Source organism: Branchiostoma lanceolatum, chromosome 5 (genome assembly GCF_035083965.1).
Source record: "Branchiostoma lanceolatum isolate klBraLanc5 chromosome 5, klBraLanc5.hap2, whole genome shotgun sequence".
Lineage (NCBI taxonomy): Eukaryota > Metazoa > Chordata > Leptocardii > Amphioxiformes > Branchiostomatidae > Branchiostoma > Branchiostoma lanceolatum.
The window spans coordinates 21,149,468-21,171,611 of NC_089726.1; the positions used below are offsets into that span (position 1 = coordinate 21,149,468).

The window sequence follows — 22,144 nt, forward strand, 5'->3', positions numbered from 1 at the left end:
TCGGGAGCAAACCCGTGGGAAAGTTCTGAATACGTGACATGGACTTACTTACATATCGTAACATGTTTTAACAGTACAGTAGAATCCGCTTGATAGTCTGCTCCAAGCGATGAGGGATAGCACCACATGGACTGCCATCACGACTCGAGACCTTCCAGTCTCGACATAAGTAACACTGCACGAAATGGCCTCGTTTCCCGGCGTATACGTACCGGGATTTTTCTGTATTTTTGTCGGATACTGACGGATACTGACGGATACATGCGGATTCGTGTAAGGTATCCGACTATTTCCGCACCGGTATATGGAATATTTCCTGAAGAATCCGAAAGTAAGGGATTTTCGACGAATACGGAGCCGTACACTGTACGGAAATGCCACCGATCCTGACGGATACGAACAGGAATTTTTCTGTATTTTTGGCGGATACTGACGGATACATGCGGATTCGTGTAACGTATCCGACTATTTCCGCACCGGTATATGGAATATTTCCTGAAGAATCCGAAAGTAAGGGATTTTCGACGAATACGGAGCCGTACACTGTACGGAAATGCCACCGATCCTGACGGATACGAACAGGAATTTTTCTGTATTTTTGGCGGATACTGACGGATACTGACGGATTCGTGTAACGTATCCGACTATTTCCGCACCGGTATATGGAATATTTCCTGAAGAATCCGAAAGTAAGGGATTTTCGACGAATACGGAGCCGTACACTGTACGGAAATGCCACAGATCCTGACGGATGCGTACAGGGATTTTTCTGTATTTTGAAGAAAATGGTGAATACTGACGGATACAGGTGGACAAAACAACGAATCCGTAACGGATCCGACTAAGTGCTTCCATTCCTAATTTAACTATACCCAAAACATCATTTTGAATGACAGGAAGTTTGGGAAAGCCTGTATGTAACATATGTATCATTTCATATCTCAACATAATGTATTTCTAAGTTCAAAAACTATCAAATACAATACAATACGGAAGTACTATGTGGCTAAATGATCCATTTCATTTGAGACAGGCTGAGGGACATCCACATACTCAAAGCACCACTGCATATGCAGGTTAATGTCGGTAAATTTGGGTTGTGCAAGCACAATGTTCTGAAAAATTATGAAATGTATTACAATTAACACCATCACAACATTGTGGTAATATTTACTACTGTATAGTGCCCTTGGACCAAAATCATCTACATGTTCTAAATATTCCACTAAAGTAATAAAAGCCTTATTTGTGGCCAGCTCTTCGTCTTAAAGCCATCAGATACAATTGTTTCAAATACAGAGGTTGAAAATAGAAAGTAACATTATACTGTCTGAAGAACTCCCATGATGACACGCCACATTTTAAACGTAAGTAGCATATGCCGTGGAACTGCATGTGTATAATCGTCCTCTCCCCATTCTCTGACTACATCTGAGTTCACTTCTTCCATGCACTCTTGGTAAGGGACAGGCAAGGCTGATTTCTTCTGTATCTGCATGTTGGACTCAGCTTGGAGTCCATCTTGTGATGAACCAGTTCCTATATGATAAAACCAAATGATGAATAAATATCAATTCACGTATTTAAGGAACATGTCACATGATTTTGACATGGGCTTCGTTTCATCACAGCAGCTACAAAAAACACGGGACAATGGATATCCATCATGCCTCTCTCAGCTAACATTGAAGTGTACCGATGATGGACTTACCAAAGGAGCCTGAGGTACTCAGCAGCTGAGCATCTGACAGTTGATTGCTTTGTTCCCAGCCAAGGTCCTCACAATATGTGCTGCATTTGTGAAGGAAGTATCTGCCGATGCTGTACTGGATATATATATATAAATGGAAACAATGACAAATATTAAACATATCACATACTCGCATGTGTAAAGAAATGAATCTGGGCATCGTTGAATTGACTACGTAAAACTTACATCTATAACTTGAATATGATATTGATCAAACATGCACAGCTATAACTGAATGAAATAATCACTGAGGCACACTACTGCCTCCTTATAAGTTCTAGTTCACTATCCACAAACTGTGGGATCTTTGTGGGACAAATACTTATGACATTTTCTTCCCTTCCATATCTTTAATTATCTTTCCCTCCACTGCTTGCTATTTTGTATCTGAAACGTTAACCAGACACACATGTCTGCTGACCATTGGCAAGAATGAACAAATTGAAATTTTAAATTTCCTAGATCCTAACGCCGTAAAAGGGCAGGTCGGCTGGAGAATTCTTATGGTCATGCGAATGCGATGATATGTCAAGCCACAATAGGAGGATAACTGACGTCAAAACTAGTTAGAAACGGGAATTTTTCAATTTGTACTTACCAAAGGGCAGTCCCTCAAAATGATGAATCAACTCCCTACCAGCGTTTACAAGGGGGGAGGGGGGCGACGAATATTGCATGCACGAAGAAGACAACGTCGCAATTCCGTGCGTTTGAGTTTACACCGAATTCCCTTCGACTCTCAAGTCACTCAAAAATCACTGGTCGACCATGGTAGACTCTGGCGATGCCATGTTAAGCACAGAAGGTGATGAAACGCCGTTCTTGTCTGTGCTGTTAACCAAAAGAAAACCGTTAACGTTTGTCGCGCCCAGAAGTGTCTTGTGGGTAATTTGGATATCCGACACGTATCCGTGTTCCGTACACGTCAGGATCCGAGACAGCTCATGACTTCTAACATATTGGCAAATCTGAGCTTCTAACATATTGGCAAATACATAAAAAAATGAAAGATCCGAGTAGATATTTTATCTGTACCCGAAACGTATCCAGACGTATACGGCATCAGAATTGCTGGATCTGAACGTTGAGGTGTTCCTGGTATTTGTCCGAATTTGCTCGGAAACGTTCCGTATCTGTACCCGAAACATATGAAGGATCCAGACGTATACGGCGCGGGAATTGTCGGATCTGAGGTGCATCGGATCCAATCGGAAACGTTCCGTATCTGCTATGATGCGCAATTCCGGATCTGTTGGATTCGTCAGGATCTGAGATCATGCCGCGTGCCGTGCAGTGTGTATTTGTTGGTCAGGATCCGAAGCAACTACCGACAAACAATCCGAACATCTCTGCCATATTGACAAATATCTAGAAACGAAGGATCCGCGCAAATATCCTCAGGTATCCGACGCGCATCACGGATCCAGACGTATACGGCGTCGGAATTGCCGGATCTGAGGTGTACCTGGTAATTGTCTGAATTTGCTCGGAAACGTTCCGTATCTGTACCCGAAACGTATGAAGGATCCAGACGTATACGGCGCCGGAATTGTCTGATCTGAGGTGCATCGGATCTAATCGGAAACGTTCCGTATCTGCTATGATGCGCAATTCCGGATCTGCTGGATTCGTCAGGAAATGAGATCATGCCGTGCCGTGTGTATTTATTCATCAGGATCCGAAGCAACTACCGACATACAAACAATCCGAACATTCCAAATATCAAAAAACGAGGGATCCGCGCAAATATCTTCGGGTATCCGAGGCGCATCACGAATCCAGAAGAATACGGCGTCGGAATTGGTCGAATCTGCGGGCACTTCAGTATCCGAGCAGTGAACTGGGATTTTTCCGGATTCGCTCGGAAACGCCATGAGGCCCGATTCCGGATACGTCGGATCCGTCAGGATACGTGGCCATTTCGTGCAGTGTAAGTAAGCAAAGAATCCGCTTAACTGCACGTCCAATTTGTCAGCGTATTTGGTTCAATTATCTGGCTGGTGCAATAATGCGAAATTGCCCAGCTGTACCGGTAGTACACTGTATCATACATGAGGTGAATTGTTTATAAACCTCGGTGTGCTGTATGAATTTGTTAGCACGCATTTAGATGTCATAGAAGGCTTTCGTTGTATAGGTACAGTGCGGTTAAACTGTAGATTCCACCTCTTGGTAGGGCCTCGTTTATGTATCAAAACGGTAAATTTAAAATTCTCAGGAAAGACATCTAGGGACACAATGAGTGAAATCAGTAAGTGCCAAAGAGGCCCCTGTCATGTTTGGACGGATTAGACCGTGTACATCATTGTAGTGAATTACTGTACAATGTACGGTACTGCGTATCTAGTGGGTAGATATGGTTAGATGACTTAGATCAGTGACAGACCATTCTCCTTATAGCGGAACCGAACCCGCGTATACACCCTTCGGGTAAATGTAGGAAGTTTCTAGGACGCGGATTCAGCTCTGCCATTAAAGAATGTGCCGTGCAGATATGCGGAGTCACTAACAATACAGTGAATTGGAACCGGTCTGGGATTTTGGGATTCGGTGCAGTTAAATGGAATGTGTGTTTATCCGAGGTGCAATTAAGTGGCTTCTACTGTACTAGAAAAAAAACCCAGAGATCAACGACAATCTCTACACACGGTAATTGTAACAGTTCGACATTTTCACGGTTATTACTTACTAATAGTCACCTTTGCAGGCCTTCTAGGAGCGCTGGCGTTTGAGGGGGGCGCTATTCATGATTTTCAATATAAGGCATGTTCTAATGTCGGGGAGAGTTTTTCCACCTCTCTAGAAGCACAGAGACAATCCCCGACATTCGAACCTGGCCTAAATGTTGAAAATCTCGAGTCAGCCTCCCCCCTCCCCCGGCCCCATATACATCAGTAAGCGCCCCTAGAAGACCTGCGACGGACTCTACATTTTTCAACTCACCGGACTGATGTAGAATGACGCTGGGTCTGCATGATCCAAGCAGATGGCAGACAGCCGACATTCGTCGCGAAATCGACACATTTTGTCAAGACAGGCTAGGTAGCAGCGTTCTCACTAAATGCAGAATGTCACCTTGTATATTTAGCCCATTCCAAACTGCTGCTGGTTTAGGTTTCACTGTTTCCCAAGCCAGGATTAATGCCTTGAAATGTTCATCTAGATCGAAAAGACAAACAAACAAAGGAGGTAGGTGATCGTATAACAACTTGCAACGAATGTGAACGTGCCGTAACTACATAGGAGTACAATAACTACTTAACAGGGATGTTTCACGGGGCTCGGAAGTCTAGCCATTTTTCCCGACTAATGCTTCGGTCACAAGATTGCAAAAAGGGACCCCGCCGGGTACTTTACGCCGGCTGTTTTCTGCACTTTCGGACGTGACCACTACGTGGACCCATGGGACACTCTGCAGCTACCAGGCTATTTTGGGCAAGGCCGGGCCTCAGGATTTTTTAAATTCGGACTTAACCCCCCTGAACCCGGTAACAAATGTACGCCGTAAGCTAAATGTGAGAACACCGACAGGTAACCCTTTTGGGGGTCGTCATCTCCATGCCTGCGATGATTCTATTTATTTTATTACAATTCTACTTCATATACATCAGTATAAATACATACTCGCACGGCGTTAAACAGGCGGAGAAAAACTTACAGACCATGCATTTTCTTTTTAGAAGAGCTGATATTTCTGCCCATGGGTTTTACATTTGGCTCTGTCCGCGCGGTTTTAAGATAAAGACGTTTTGAATAAATTGGACGATAATTGATCATGTGACGTTACCTGTTACAATCGTTGTGCAATAAAATTTGACTTGGCTATTCAGCCGTTTTGCCTGTTATATCCTATGTACATGTACTAGTATCGACAAGTTAGACCCGTTCATTCAAGGGACGCTGAAATAGCCTGGAGTCCAGCCTTCCTTGGCGAGGAGCGGAGCTTAATTGGGTAGCGGATGAAAGCAAAGAAGGCTGGACTCCAGGCTTACGCTGAAGAAGAGCGATGGATGTCACTCGAAGCGTCCGAAAGTAATCTATGAATATCTGTAGAGAATGAACTGTCTTTAAATCGAAATGCACCCTGTTCCTCACTTCAAGACAAATATGTGGCACATTGCATTAAACAGCAAAACGAGGAAGTCAGTGACGGACTTTGTCACATATAAACTGATATGTCGTTTTTATCTTTTTCTCTCATCTCTTTAGATCTGTTGTGCTATATTGTACCCGTGTATCTTTTCATAAAGAGGAAACTAGGAAAATTAGATCAACAATAGCACTGCCTTGCTCGAGGCCTATTTACAAGTAATAACAAGAAAGCAATACATATATTATGGGTCTGAAGTGTGAAATAATTGAGTTTGAACTGTAGCTGTTTAACCGTTTTGGCGTGATGGCATGTTAACGTTGTATATGAAAATATGTAAACATTTGCACTGATCATTAACACATAGTAAGGCCTTTATTAGGATAATCTGCATGTACCATATGTAAGATGATCTTGGAGATGTAGCTCGCATCTTCATTTCTATTAAGGTATAGAAGAAAAGTACAATTAAGAAGCGTTCTTGCATGATATAAACTAAGACAGAAGTAGTTTCTGTAATTATATATGCCCTTATCAAAGCCCAGTTTTCTTCCCATCTTTATAAGTGACCCTTGTAATTCCAGTGGAGCAGAATATTGAAATTTAGGTTAGTAATTTTACTTTTTATTTTATTTCTTTTAGTGTATTTTACATGCATTCTTATGGGAAGCTGTAACAGTTATGTCTGCCCTTCTGTCACCGCCTGTTGTTTTACAAGCTTATTGTTATACAGTAACAAACGGCAGTAGACATGTTAGTCAGCAGACATGCCCAGCTCCTCCAAGATTATCCTTGAGTAGGAGTTCCAGCCCGTGTTGGCGTTTCCGACTGGATATGACAGGTCTGCGCATCTGCCGACGTTTAAAGCCACCTTGATAGAGCCGGCCGGTAGGTTGTAACACAGGCCATCAACTGGAAAAAAAGAAAAGCGACATATCTCATGCACAGTTTGGCAAAAAACGTATTTTTAAGCAAATGCTTTATTCTGTTTCTTGATGTAAGATCTGGCATAATATCTGTTTTGTTCCGAAGAAGTTTTCATACATTGTTGTGCAATAGGATTCATATTTGTTAGAGGAATAAAGGAGGCCATATACATCAGGGCAATCCAGCCAGAGACGATCGGCGATATAAGCTTCCTGACACATTTGACCAATTACTGACGTCACGTGTCCGTAAAATCACGTGTCAGTAAAGTCGCATGTCCGTACATCTCGCGAGATCACGTTCGGAAGTGATTGGTCATTATTGATTCTAACGAAGTCGACAGTGGCCGTTGAAATTTTGATCCTCAGGCTAGTTAACCTTTGTGTTGGAAGATAGTTTACCATAATATGTACTATCACGAAGATTACTACCAACTCAGATGAGCTTCCATAAGGATTCATCTTTACCGACATAAAAGAAATGTGTAGTTGCTTTTTTTTTTGCTTTTGTGTGTTAGTATTACTTCTGGATGGATTGTAGTGATATTTATTATGTGGCTAGAAGGTCAAGGTCTATGACTTTCCTAGTGAAACACTTGTCTTGGACGTTCTATGTAAGAATTGTTGTAGGTCTGGCCCCCCTAGCAGCTCGCTCTGATCTGGAGCTGCAGATCTAGATGCATTTTTGTTGAAATATGTCAAGGACGATAATTTGACAAAGATTTTTGGTATGGAGGTAGTTAAGACAAAGCTGTACAAAACTAAATACAAATGGTGTATATTAGGACCTAATTTGAATAAATTACGCTATAATTGCAGTGCTGTCTGTAATAGGAATTCAGTAAATGCGACATATATGTATGTAATTATGGCAGGTCGAACATCTACGGATGCCAATTATGCAAATAGACACCTGATTGTGTAAGGTCGCATAATTCATTTTAAGAATACAAACATGGCATGCTGCCAAATTGTGGTAGAGAAGTCCATCATTTGAAAATATTCTAATTACAATCTTATTTGAATAACCAATGAGACTAGATACAACATTGAATATATGCATGATAAAAAAGGAGGTATGAGGTTTCCGAACTCTTGTGTTAGAAGTTCGCACTGTGCTTAATTGGGCTCTTACTCGTGGACACACGGTGGATGTTGACGCCTGGAGTGTACACCACGCCGTCTATGGGGGCGGGATCGGCGCACTCCGTGCCGTTAACGGTGAAGAACCAGCGGGCGCAGCCTTCTGAGGACCCCGTATACCTGATGGCACCGTTCCACGTCAGACGCAGGGCGGTTGTAGAGGACACCTTGTGGAACTGGCAATCCTGTTGGTGAGATGACACAGTGTTTTCTGAAACGTTCTACGACCTCATACCTAGTATTACGTAATTATTCCTCATACAATGAAAATTATATGCAAAGAAGTCCTTTATTATACTCTCCAAGCAGAGCTAGGGTTTCGGCTGGTTTTTGACGTGTTTTTAGGCGTTTTTGTCATGCCTTCTACTTTGTCATCGTTTTTGGTGTGTCGCCAACCCGAGCAACAAAAACGATGACAAAGTAGAAGGCATGACAAAAACGCCTAAAAACACGTCAAAAACCAGCCGAAACCCTAGCTCTGCTTGGAGAGTACTTTATTAGTATGGTTTCATATGATCTCATTACCCACTTCTTTCAAATCATATATTGCAAATATTCAATTTTCAGGAAGCATTTATAGAAATTTCCTTATCATGTATGCCTGGTATACGCTTTTATCAAACCTCTATTTGTGTCTCTAGTATGAATTTGACGCCGTTTACTACTAAAATGTTATACTACTTTCTCATTAATTATGCAAATTAAGTAATGATTGGAATTATCTATATCCATTTATGTTCCTAAAACCAAGTTACATTATGTAGCGAGTATTACGTCCCATTTATGGACGAATTTGTTACCAGCATTTTACGTACAGCCCCATGCACAAACTTAACCGCGTCCTGCGGAGACTAGAAGAGCTGACCCAGTGGGCCAGAATGAAGTTGCTGACAATAATGATACAAACCAACCTAAGCCTATCTGAATATGGGCGATACAGATGTTTTATTAGAAGGCGAATACCTACCACAATCTTTCTCAAGTCCACGCCGTTATTCAGGTTGTTCCAGACATTTCAAACGATAAGCTTGGCGCCATCCGCCATTTTGTTTTAAACCTGTTCGACGTTATATGCATGAGTGACGCAGTTTTTCATCGAAAAGACCTGTCAGACGCCGACTTAGAGTCAGTTTTCGGGTCACGGGAAGCTGGGGACGACGTGGGAGCTGGGGGAGGAACATGCTGCAGCGTATGAGAGGCGGAGAAGCTGATGAATGTGGCCAGGCCGAGCAGCGGGCAAAATTATGCAGGCACACAGAAGTCGCTTTGCTGATTTAGACGCAAAACAGTTGGAGGAATGAAGGGTAGAAAAAGCGACAGAAAGGTGGGTAGTCTTTTCTATTTTGTTGAATGTTTAACACAGCTAGCTACTATGTAGTTCTATGAATAGAAATGTACTGGTATCTCACACTGAAGTTCCCACCTAGAGGAATGGCATAGAATTTTACAATAGCAAACCTCAGGTATTTCGAGTATTAAGGAAATACCCAACAAAGATATTTTCAAGCAACATCTGACCAAATTGCTGATAAGTGTTGCCGGAATCTGGATAGCAAGCTGGAAAACTAGGTAAAACTAGCCGAATGTAGCGAATGAAGTGGAAAATAAAATGTAGACTTTTCAATTGTGATTTCAGCATTCCTGCAGGCAAGAGACCTGAACAGAGCATTTTAGGAACTACCACCTCAAGAGTTGGCACTACTACTGAGGCAGTTCTATGGAGAGTTACAGAAAGATGATGGCACTCCATATTATAAGTCAACTTAGTTACCTACGCATGTCTTAGAGTGACTATTCATCGTCACCTCACGGGATCCCCTACCACTGCAAGTATAACATTTCGAAATACAAGGAGTTCCAAGATGCCAATAACTTGTATATTGTAGTTCTAAAGCAGCTGAAAAGAGGTGGACTGGAAACTGCCAAGGCGTATTCGCCCATCCTAGCATGTGACATCAGTAAAATGTTCGAAAACCTTGGGTGTTGATGAGCCATTATCTCTCTAACGACTGGTGTACTTCATCACTTTCTTCCTGCGGCACTCCATCCATATTGTTATCGAACCGGTTTCAAAGATGGCGAACAAAGAAAATAATGGTCAAAATGGTTTAATTGGTTTTTATTCATACTTAAGTGCCCTAATGTTTCACACATTAGGGCTTGTCATGGTCCTGTTACCTTCAACTTTTAGTAACTTAAGACGAGAATTGGACTGTCACTATCAAATTGAGAGCAAATAATGCCAAATACTTTGTTGCCATGCTGCGTTACATGGATTGATTTACATGTATAGTATCAAATAAAGAATCTATGTGTTATACAGGACTTTGTCTCTCTTATATGGGTCAGTTTGGATAGGCTATATGACCCGCCTGTTCCTCGGTGTATATGGTGTCATAACGCCTGGTCATGTGCTATAACCACCTCATAAAACCACCTCGTTCGCTTCGCTCACTCTGTGGTTTTATTCGGCCCCGACAAAAGTAGTAGAATTTTTTTTTTCTAAATGTTAAATCGCGGTCACTTTCAATCACTTCCAAAGTGCCAAAATTGTCAATCTGAAAACATCTTTGGAAAGCTGACACCCTCCACCATCTCACTGGCGAGTTTGTTTTGTCAGATGTAGTCGTTAACGCAAGTTAGAAAGGGTTTTGTCGGGAAATGGCTGATACGAATCTGAGTTTCAATGCGATTCATTTGGTTGGATTGGTCGGGCTGGTAAAGAAGTTTTGAGCGTCGTTAAGTGTATTAACTTGTTTGGCTAGCGGGAAATGGGGCGGGGGTAGTTTGTCTGGCCAGCGGGAGGTTTCTCTGGATTCCAGGGTACCCTTCGCGCCGTTACGACCGGGAACGCAATTGTTGCCAGGGACGCCATTATTGCCATGGGTGCCGGGAGACCCCTGACGCCCACTAACGCAACTTCCACAACACTGTAAAACGACCAAAAGTGAGACATCTGAAATATTCGTAAACAATAAAATACAAATGGAGGGGGTGAAGGGTGTTGTATCTCAAAATCCACAGAGAACAAAACAAAATCAAGCAGAACCTAGACACCCCCTACCCCTCTAATCCCCCATGTGTGCACGGGCGTGTTCTCACTTGACTGATCTGAGCGTCTTAACTGTGGCCTGCCTGTGTCAACATCGCCACAAAAACCACCGCAACCGCAAAACACGAGACGAACAAAACAAAATCAAGCAGAACCTAGACCCCCCCTTCCCCTCTAATCCCCCATGTGTGCACGGGCGTGTTCTCACTTGACTGGTCTGGACGTCTTTACTGTGGCCTGCCTGTGTCAACATCGCCACAACAACCACCGCAACCGCATAACACGAGTGTTAAGCCATGACGACTTCTCTACGGCTGTCCTTGAGTGAAATGTAAGGTTTCAAATAAATAGCTGCAAAACCTAATGTCATATGAATCGATGGATTGACATGAAACTCAGGATTAATTAATGGGAGCACAACCTGAACAAATACCAATAAAAAAAATAGATCCGTGCAGCGCGGACTTCGCCAGAGTGGGCGTTTGTGGGCATTCGCTAAAAAGCCGATGCGTACCAACGAGAAACCCAAACAAACAGATGTAAACTGTAAGTATCGTCAAATTATCGAGCAAGTAAATATTCTGCTATGCAATATTGTCCAACTGTTCAAATATGTAAACTTTTGTACTAAAAGGAGAAAATTAATGAATAATACGTAATCATTAGAAATTTTCCCCCTGTTGACTAATGGAACAGTCCTGACACGCCAAATTTGTGACCTTTGATCTGTAAACAGGTTACACACGACATGCGGAAGTATGACAGCACTTCACAAGAGGAAGTTAAGATTAGTTCCTCTGCATACAAAAGTTCCTCTTCTTTTCTTTTAGTTCCGCCAGACGACTAGGAAGAATTGTAACGTTTCGAGGACTGTCGGATCTTCAACATGGGTAAGATTGTCCATTTTGGTGTGTGGATCGGCATAGCATTCGTGGTGACCTGTGTTAGAACGATGGACACCGCAGTTGGTAAGTGTCCGATTTCTGCTCTAGTGCTACTCGTTTTGGAACAATAGAATGTGACAAATATGCTACACTTGTTTTGCTTTTTCCTTCAAATTTTCCAGGAACATGTTTATGCCAGCATCAGGTATTATTAGACTTATCTGAGAGCGCGCGCGCGTGTACACACACACACACACACACACACACACACACACACACACACACACACACACACAAAATGCGCGCGCACACACAAATGCGCGCAGACACACGCAAACTGAGTCTCCCTCTCTTTCTCTCTCAAACGCACAATGAAGCACACACACGCACACACTCACATACACAAATGCGCGCACACACACACGCACACTGAATCTCTCTCTCCTTCTCTCTCTCCCAAACGCACAATGAAGCACACACCCACACACATGTACACACACACACACACACACGCGCGCGCACTCATGTACCAAATATACACACGCATTACATACACACACACACAAACACACACACCAGTTTTAGAAATAGACTCGCTGTACTCTCTTAAGCCTTCGTACGAAGACCCGTTCCACCTAATTTGATTAAACACATTGATTCCATGGCTTGCGTAAAACACGGCATAACAGTAGGAACAAACACCATTCTTCCCGCCTTACATACTTTACTAAACATGTTTTAAAAATAAACGGCTGACAGAAAGGGGAAGAAGGTGATAGCTGCCTCTGTAGCCCCTGGCAACGGTCTGGATTCCATCATATTTAGTAATATAACATATAACATATCATATGCTATATGTATTATATTGTTCTCATTCTCTTCACGTAATACCATACGTGATAATGTCCTGACGTGGCTAACTTGATTTAAGCATGGATTCTAACTGTGCAAAGTTTTTCAAAATGTCTTGAGTAATGATATTGTGATTATTGGATTTTAACAAGCTTGTATGTAGAAACACATTTGTACTAAGAACGGAATTCGGATAATGTTGCAACATAACCCGCGAGTTTCTTACTGAATAAAATCATCATCAATATAATAGTAGAAAAACTCGTTAGTGTCTAACAGCCTTTCTTTGGCTCTTTTTCAACGCAAAGTCTCAGTACATGTTCACATCATGAACTGCGGCTAAGAGTAGAGGGTAATGCAAGCGTGTCACGAATACTACGAGTTTTTTTATTGGTCAGAAATTACCCGCAATGGCAGCCTTTCTAGTGCTGAATTGCTGCAGGGTTTACAGGTTTCACATAATATACAACATATACAAATACATATCTTATCCACACTTGCATTTTTGGAATTGTCGCAATGGTCTGGGCGGCTGCCATTCGGTGCCACCAGGTGACCTCAATATGACCTTCCCCAACCGAAGTCAGGTACCCATTTACACCTGGGTGGAGTGAGGAAAGGCACAAGATCGGTGACATAACAGGATTCGAACTCGGGACCTCTTGGTTCTGAGCCGAACACTCTGCCGTTGCGTCACAAGGACACACTTAATAACTTAGTAATATGACGCTTCGACACCGTGCAACGTGAACAGTAGACATAATTTGGCTGTTACCTAAAACTCTTATGATTGCCTAGTCTGTTTTGTCCTATTTACGGAGAGGAAGAAGGCATCTCGGCAGCTATAATGGGTTTGGATAGGCCTAGGAGGCTAACATTTGGCACATTTGAAGGCCGCCGTAGCATGTGTCCTAAGCCACATCCTTACAGACAGGTGCAATTCAATAAAGGCTTGGCTTGGCCCATATCTGGTTACGTAAAGCCCCCCTCTCACTGGACCCGCGGCACGCTGGCGGCGTCGCTGCGACCGATCAAATTGACAAAGCACTCAATGGATTTCATCGACAAAAAACGAAACTTTTTAAGCTTTGTGTGTTTTGTTGTCTTTTTGGTCATACATTTACGTTTTGAATGATATTCCCATTATAAAGTCAAGGGTAACACAAGTCCAGTTTACGACAGAGCGACGCCGCCAACGTGCCGCGGGTCCAGTGAGAGGGGAGCGGAGCTTAAGTTCACCTTTATTCGCTGGGTTTCCTATATCCATTGTTAAAAAACCCGGGGTGTTTAGGGATATATGCCAAATGCAACACAAGTAAACCCGCTTAAACTAGCATTACCTCAAGAAATTGCATACGTAAAATAAAACACATCTCTATATACGTCACATGTTTATTTCCCTTGACAGTTTTTCCTTTACAGCTGCCAGAAAAGGGTGAAGTGTAAGCCGGGTGAATTCCGTGATCTTAAAAAAGCATTGTTCATTATTCCCATTAACGAAGAGGAACGGAAATTTGCATACTAATTTTGATATCTGATAAGTTTGCTAAGATTTTTTCCTCTTCGTTTACGTGATATTAGTCAACGAAAATGTCAGATTACTACACTGTGTATTCTGAGTCCTGAAGACCGCTCTGAATGAAACTGACCCTACTTTCACACCTTAACCATAGCAGCTGTCAAAGAAAAACTGTTCAGAAATGAAAAGGATGATGTAGCCTGCGCTACAGGCCTTCCCACTAGCGTTTTACTAACGTTTTATTAGACAAGTTTTTTTTTTTGGGGGGGGGGGGGGGGGGTATCTGCTTGAGCCCCGTATCTGCTTCGGTCCCGTGTCTGCTTGGGGTCTTGGTAATCGCTGTATGGAAGGCCTGCGCTCCTTCGGCTCCAGCTGGCCGTGTTTACTGCGGGAAGTTTGCACATCCATACCGATCCCAAGCAGATACGGGGCCCAAGCAGATACGGGGGCTTAAGCAGATACGCACCCCCCCCCCCCCCAAAAAAAAAATGGGGAAAAAATCGCTAGTAAAACGCTAGTGGGAAGGCCTGCAACGGAGGCTAGGGATGATGTGACGTGTCTATGTATATAGCCTCCGTTGCAGGCCTTCCCACTAGCGTTTTACTACCGTTTTTGTTTTCCATTTTTTTTGGGGGGGGGGACGTATCTGCTTGAGCCCCCGTTTCTGCTTGGGCAGCGTATCTGCTTGGGATCATGGTAATCGCTGTATACATCTTTATACACGTGTAATTTAATGTAAAATCGTAAAGGTTATCCTATAGACTTTTTGAGGCCGGTGACAATTTTTACTAACTGGATCTATCATGGAATGCCAGGAATCAAACACGTGACCTCTTGATCTTGTGTCCACTAGCTTAACCATTTGGTCATTCAACGCCACAAGGCAATTTCATGTAGCGTATCTTTAAACTCTCATTTAAATCAGCATGTAACGATCAAGACTCTTTAGACAGGCTTATGTTCTTGGGGAGGTGGGTTTCAGCTGTTGTAATGTTATCGATTCTGCCAGATGATCAGCAAAGTTCTGTAATCACCCTTAACCTTAAACAATGTTGCGGGTTAATATTTGTTAACGTGAGAGGGCAACGGTCAAATTTTGCGGTGGTCACATAGATGTTAGCTCAGTGTCAAGTCCTTAACAACATGGCCGAGAAAACGAAGGGGCACACAAAATACAGCAAAAAAGTGACAAGGCGTGCCCTTGTCGGTGCTGTTGTCTCTGTTCTTCTAGTGGCGGGAGCTGTTCTTCTCGTGTACTTCTTGACGACTACCATGGGTGAGCGCACCTTAGTTGTAACGCCCTCTTTTTACTAGGGGCAGCGACAGAAGAGCGACCAAATATTCGACACAAATTTAATTTGCGTAGATAAAGAACGAATATTCTTTTTACGCTTTGTGTGTTTTGCTGTCTTTTAAGTCCTTTCTACATCGTGCATCATATTCCGACTCTAGGTGCAGGGTCGTACTAATTCGATCTTGGTCGCTTAGCGGTTACTGGTTGCCGTCAAGTTTAAGGGGGCCTAACGACACGGAAGTGGAACGGCCCGTTGTTTTGAACAACGGTTGCTGTAACCAAGTTTAAACGTCGTTTTGTTTACTTTTTGTCACTTGAAGACTTGAATGGCACCTCGTATGAGGACGACCTGAACTGAACTGAACTGAAGACTTCATTAAAGTACCGAAGACGTCCTTACAAAAAATGACTTTGAATGCTGCGCAGAATATAACGTTATTATCAAGGGTTTAAAAAATGTAAAGGTAGTCCCATATTTGTTTAGGCCATAGGGGCATGCAGTGGGTCACCCTCTAATACTGTGTCTAGGGCACGGTATCAGAAGGTGGAACCCATCCCTTTCCTTCCACCGCCTTTTACCTCTCCAACCGAAGTCAGGTACCCATTTTAACAGAAGATGAAGTGCACGATAATTTTACATCGTACAATGTATGGCAACAACTATATAACATAGTACAAAATAGAGGTATAGAATAAAAATTACTAATTCTGAATGGAAATGTCGTGTTATATGTCTTTTTCAAGGACACAACATATAGCCTTTTTAGCCTATTGCTCTCGTTTTCACTAGCCTAACTACTCGGCGATTCAACTCCGCTATACTCCAAACGTGAACTCAAAACCACTGCCAACACTCAATTGTCTCCCTACCCCGAATTTCAATCCCTACAAACATTTCTGCATTTACAGTATGATCTAACGATTGGCTGACCAAGTTTTTTTCTAGAATTGAATGTATTTTATAATCATGTATCGAATACAGATGATCTAGAATGCTAAACAGGTGTGCCTGAGCAAAATAAAATGAAAATATTTGAAAAATAACCATTTGACTTTGCAGATATGTAGCTCTTGTGTAGTCATCATGACGTTATGATATTGTGCATAAATGACTGTCTCGTAACAAGCTAATTAGCTTAGTACCTGGGAAAAAAAAACAAGAGTCTAACATAACACTAAGTAGTACTGTGTTTTTAAGACACCCCCAGAAGTGCTCAGACATACTTGGTGACCACCGTTACCACCTGGTAACTTTTGATATTCCTGACAATTATAGGAAAACTAATAATCTACTAAGGCCTATGTAGTACACCCTCCTAAAAGCAGGACCCCTATCGCTCGCTCGCGTTTGCTCGCTCGCGTAGGGGCCCTGCTCTTTAGCCCCGGTAGACACGGTTCTGGCGACGTTACTGACAGTTGCTCATGAATATATAATGAGCTATCCTTATTTGGCACAAGTTTAATTTGTTCTGAACCTTAAGTAACGATGTGAGACGAAACCTGATTGGTTGATAGCTTCCAGCGTCCTTTGCGCTTTTGCTCTAGATGGGGTTTAGCAAACCCTCTGATTGGCTGAAGCTGTTTTGTGGCCACGGCGCCAGAACCGTGTCTACCGGGTCTAAAGAGCAGGGCCCCTACGCGAGCGAGCCAACGAATCGAGCGATAGGGGCCCTGCTTTTATGAGGGTGATATTGTACAGATGGGACTATATCTGCTAATCATAAAGCCATGTAAGTTTAAACACGTATATTTCAGCTGAGTCTGAGATCACCATTATCAGCCGAGCGGAATGGGGAGCGAGACCCCCGAAGTCACGTGTCAACATGACGTCACCTGTACCTTACGTCATCATCCACCACAGCTACGAACCAGACGTGTGTTTAAACAGGTCCCAATGTGAGAAGTTTGTACGGGGCATACAGGTAAAAGCAACTTATTTATACTTGGTCATATTTATCAAATGCTTTCAAGTTTGCTTCCTGTTGGAACAAAGTAAGTGTATGATAAACACTTTCCATTGATAATACAAATTAGATCCTGATTTACATAATGAGCATCTAGGTTTTGGCAATTATTATTCAAGCAATCTACAAACTAAAAACCATGACGATTTCTTGAGTTATTTTCTTCCAAAGTCTGAAACAAAATTGACACCTGCAATTTCAAAAAGGCGGATAGGGGCCCAAACTGACACCACTTAAATTCCTATCCCAAGAGCTATCTACCACTCACGACCGTCGCATGTCCAAAACACGGGATTTCAAAACCGGACATTCCGCTGCAGTATCGTGGAAGGCAGCTAGGAGGCCCATTATCGAACTTAACCTTCGTTTTCTTGACCCCTACCTACATACTAAATGCCATAAGGTTCCACCCATAGCTTCTCGGGTTGTGCTGTCCACTAACACAGAGACAAACGGGACCGAAAACATGACCTTCTTGGCAATAAGTTAATAAAGAGTGTGCGAGCAAAGCAAAGCTCAAGCTTGAAAATCTGGTAAAAAAAGCAGAAGTATTTCCCTTGGTGACTGCATCTACATACAGCGCCTCTTTATAGAGACAGAAGTACTTCAGTCTTATCAATGAGATGCCGATTGTATCCTAACTAAAATCATTAGAATACAGCGGCAATATGAATACAGGTTTGCGATAGCAAAACCTATATTCATTGCTCTGTTCCATGCCAACCTATGATTAATATATAAAAAGAATATATAGAGAGTAATACCTTTATTGTATACCCAGAACTTCCACATGGACACACGAGGCTGGGATGACATCGGCTACAACTTCCTGGTTGGCGGGAACGGAGACGTGTTTGAAGGGCGGGGATGGGACGTGGTGGGGGCCCAGGCCGGGCCTGACTGGAACAGCCGCTCCATCGGTAACGGTTTTCAAACACAAATACTTTACCTCAGGAACGTCGACGTCATTCATTCATTTAGGATGGGTCCCCAGATAGTTCAAAATGGAACGAAATGGAACGGGCAATATAGAAATGGCCTTTTCAGAGGTTCAATTGTATCATGGGAGACGTGGGGCACTATGGGTAGCTCAGGGGGCTAACCATGACAACATAAACTAAACCGGACACAATACGCAAGCACCGCGTTCGCGTTATCATGGTAACGATGTTGCCTGTGCTACCCATAGACTAGTTTCCCAGTTCTTCCAGCATGCATCTGGATCCGCGAAAAGGTTTATGGGTAAATGTACATAGTAGCAAGTTCTTCTCATCTGTCTTTTTTTTCTTGTCCCCAACCCTGTTTCAGATGGAACAATGTGTACAATGGGTTAGTACCCTCTAGCTCATAGTGCCTAATATATTACAAATGAGAAAACATGCTTGCTGACGGAAAAACTTGTACTTCTAACCAGGGATTTGTTTTATCGGAAACTTTACTGACAAGCTGCCCCCGAAGGAGGCCATATCGGCAGGAAAAGCGTTGATTCTGCTTGGCGTGGAAAAGTAAGTGATCTTAGAATTTTATATTTATGACGTTTTAAATGCGCTCAAAGGTCTCTTAGATTAGCTCACAATAAGGACAATAAGAACCAGCGAAAAAATGTTTATGGCAACGATGCGTAAAGACAATTAAAGAGTAACTATTCGACACGCCTTTAAGGGTGCTTTACGTGTTTTGAAATATCATTTTCCATACCGTAAAAATAAGCAACTAGGTTCTCTCTCTTTCTAGTGACACGTGATGGTTGTGCATTGTTAAATCATCTTGATGAATACGTAGCAGCATCATGCAGTAACTTCATCCGGTAGCATGCGTAGTCTAGCTTCTGCTTAACCGCCATGCACACTACTGTACTGGAAAGGGTTGCAGTCCTTAAGCCCCCGTCACAAATAAAAAATTCAGCTCGGCCGGCGAGCTCCAAATGAAATAAGTGTTTTCGGCCGAAGTACGGCCGACGTCCTGTCGATAACGCGGGCTTCGGTCAATTTTTAGAAATAAAAGTTTATCCAAATATTGGCTTTTTACCAGGTTAGTCGATTCTGATTTCGTCCTTGTCCAAGAGATGGTACCATCTCATGGGGGATTTTTAGTTTTTATTGTCCGACGGACGTACCCGAGATTTTCATTGAAAAATAGGTCGACGCTCGGGCTACAAATTCGGCCGACGCTCGCATGAATTGTGACGCTGGCTTGAGGACGGGGCATTAATTATAAGCCGCGGTGCACTGCTTATTGTGCTAGTGGAAATATGCTGGTAGAATTTCCCTGGTACAATTAACCTGTAAATGGTGTATATATCTTTTGTCTTCTCTGTCACGAGCAGTAGAAGAATAGCTCTTCAGTAAGCCACTTTCATTTTTCACTTTCATTCATTGTAGAAAGAAAGTGGTGACCAACTACACCCTCTACGGCCATCGTCAGGTCCGGCCTACAGAGTGCCCTGGGAATGAGTTTTTTAAGCTGGTCACCCAATGGGACCACTGGGTAAGAGATCTCCAGAGAAACCAACGGTCACTTTGACTTTGTTTGTTTGTTTGAACTTTTGTTTATTCATGATAAGCCAACGGCACGCAGACCGCTTTTCATTGAGGTCGTGAGGGAAGAGGTAAGGGTCAGATACAATATAACAGAGATAGACAGTTATTTGAGTCCAAATAACTCGATCAACATATATCATTACATATTTATGGTACAACAAGATACAATGGCTACAACATACAACATATAGTAGGGCGAAAGCTGGTTCATGGTCCGTGTCCGTTCGTTTTGTTCATTTCCGTTACTTCAAGAGTCTCTTAAAGGAAGTTAGATTCGGAGCCGTACGTGTGTCTAGCGGTAGGCTACCCATCTTCTGAAGATCTCTCGCTTGGGTTTGGGGACAACCAGCTTGTGCTTTGTCTGGTTGTCCGTGTACTTTGGTCTCAGCAGTACACCAACATCTGGCGCATGTAGGGTGGCAGTTTGTTGTTTAGGGCTTTGTAGGACTTAAAACGACGAAACGACAAAAGAAACATCTGTCGACGGATTTCTTGTTGTTGTTTTTCTTCTTCTTTTTTTCTGTTGATTCTATGAGATGTGACGATATCTTTTCTCTCTTATCAAATGCAGAAACCAAGAAACTACACCGCTGAGTAGCCTGCTATCACCAAGAATGCTGACCACTACATTTTCCTCGGAATTGTTGAGTCATACTGTCATTTTTAGCAGACTCAAGAGACCTATATTTCATCATGTAGACGCAACGATTTATGTTGTTTTTAGGATTTACGACAGATGACTTAAGGTATCACACGTCAGTTAGGCCATCCCATAGGAAATAACGTTGAAACACGAACCTTTCATGGCCATAATTCCAATAAAAACACGGAGTTTCCGGAGATGTTTTACTTTCTATTGCAAGCACACACGATCTTTAGACAATGAAAAAATTGTCACCAAAGTATAACCTAGTGAGCGATCTGTAATGGCATTTAAAACTGCCGTTACCTGCCAGCCGCAAGAGGCTTTCTGGTGCCGAGAGAGCCCGACCGTATACGTAGTACTCAGGTCAAAATAGCGTGTATGTCCGACAATTGCTTGGATGCCAAAACTTTCCTGCCTTATCCTGTCAGAGATGAACAAGATTTCATCTCAAATGCTTCTTATATCAGGTGGGATCGATCAAAGGCAAGTTATCATCGACTTAAACACCTGACTTTGGGGCCCAATTATGTTTTTAGCCCGCACTCTTTTGGCATCTACACGCGGAGAAATTCAGGCATGAGACCTTAAAGTTACCAAGAAACCCCGGCCCTGTTCGATTAAAAATAAAACTAATAATGCATCATAGTCTGCCATCTAGACACGCACACACATGTACTTATACCATCGTCCATTTCCATTACAAAGATCTTTTCTGTTTTTGTGATTTTTTGTTGCTATATAATCATAAATTGTGCAAAATGATGAAAAAATCACAAATTTACACTAAGATAGTATTAAAAAGTCGGTATCTTACTTTTCTACGCAATAATAACTTGTTGCTATAATGGCGACGATAAAACATCTGAGTTTCTTTCATATTACCCAATGCAGAATGCAAGTACATCAGGGTTCCACGTATTTACATGAGCCAGTCAGCATTGTCCTGATGAAGATGACAGATCAGGTCATCGAAACGTTGGCTCTTCTAAATGCTTGGTTGTGAATAGAAGAACTTTGCTATTCAATGGATTCTTTATTCATCGTTGTTCTTCTGTTTAACTTTCGAATTGACTTTATCACTTTGTTTCGAGTTCAAGTTCGACGCATCCCGAGAGAAGAAAAAAATGCAGAAAATTCGTAAAAAAAAGTGTCCCGTGTGTGCAGGGAAACACACGTCAGGTGGAGGAACAATAAACACATTTTGAGTTTGACGCAATGTTATGAATAAAGAAAACTGATGTTTCGGCAAAGAAGCAGCCAGACAATCAACGTTCAACAAAGGATCGGGAGAAAAACAAGTGGTATAGTTGAACGTACACATGTAGAGTTGAAATTCGTGGTAAACAAGCTGGGTATTACAGGTGGCCAGCAAAAGGCTAAAAATGATGTCTGCAATGGACAAAAACGTGTACGAGGAGGCCTGCAGGGTCTCTTCATCGAGGCTGTCGGCCAGCAGAAGGGCCCAGAACCCGGGCAACGCTACG

The 22,144-nt window shown here is 42.6% G+C and overlaps 2 protein-coding genes and 1 long non-coding RNA gene across 5 annotated transcripts; 1 reads left to right on the forward strand and 2 right to left on the reverse strand.

Annotated features, from left to right (window-relative positions):
- Positions 1 to 752: 752 nt before the first annotated feature.
- On the reverse strand, positions 753 to 2,821 carry LOC136435683 (uncharacterized). The gene is made up of 2 exons (XR_010755882.1): positions 1,712 to 2,821; positions 753 to 1,539 (listed from the first exon to the last, which is right to left on the reverse strand). It is a non-coding gene; the product is annotated as an uncharacterized lncRNA (long non-coding RNA).
- A 3,375-nt stretch (positions 2,822 to 6,196) lies between these two features.
- Positions 6,197 to 11,214, reverse strand: LOC136435963 (collagen triple helix repeat-containing protein 1-like). Its single transcript, XM_066429673.1, has 3 exons — positions 11,170 to 11,214; positions 7,902 to 8,094; positions 6,197 to 6,752 (listed from the first exon to the last, which is right to left on the reverse strand). Exons 1-3 carry the CDS (start codon positions 11,212 to 11,214, stop codon positions 6,595 to 6,597), a joined length of 396 nt encoding a protein of 131 aa, XP_066285770.1. The 3' UTR covers positions 6,197 to 6,594.
- A 472-nt stretch (positions 11,215 to 11,686) lies between these two features.
- On the forward strand, positions 11,687 to 20,854 carry LOC136435684 (peptidoglycan-recognition protein LB-like). Of its 3 annotated transcripts, none has more exons than XM_066429333.1 (6): positions 11,687 to 11,929; positions 17,266 to 17,432; positions 18,256 to 18,394; positions 18,889 to 18,979; positions 19,856 to 19,961; positions 20,586 to 20,854. In XM_066429333.1, exons 1-6 carry the CDS (start codon positions 11,848 to 11,850, stop codon positions 20,610 to 20,612), a joined length of 612 nt encoding a protein of 203 aa, XP_066285430.1. In that variant the 5' UTR covers positions 11,687 to 11,847; the 3' UTR covers positions 20,613 to 20,854. The 3 variants fall into 3 exon arrangements, with proteins under 3 accessions (XP_066285430.1, XP_066285431.1, XP_066285429.1); XM_066429334.1 differs by having other exon boundaries at positions 11,687 to 11,851; XM_066429332.1 differs by lacking the exon at positions 11,687 to 11,929 and adding an exon at positions 15,287 to 15,492.
- The last annotated feature ends 1,290 nt before the right edge of the window (positions 20,855 to 22,144 follow it).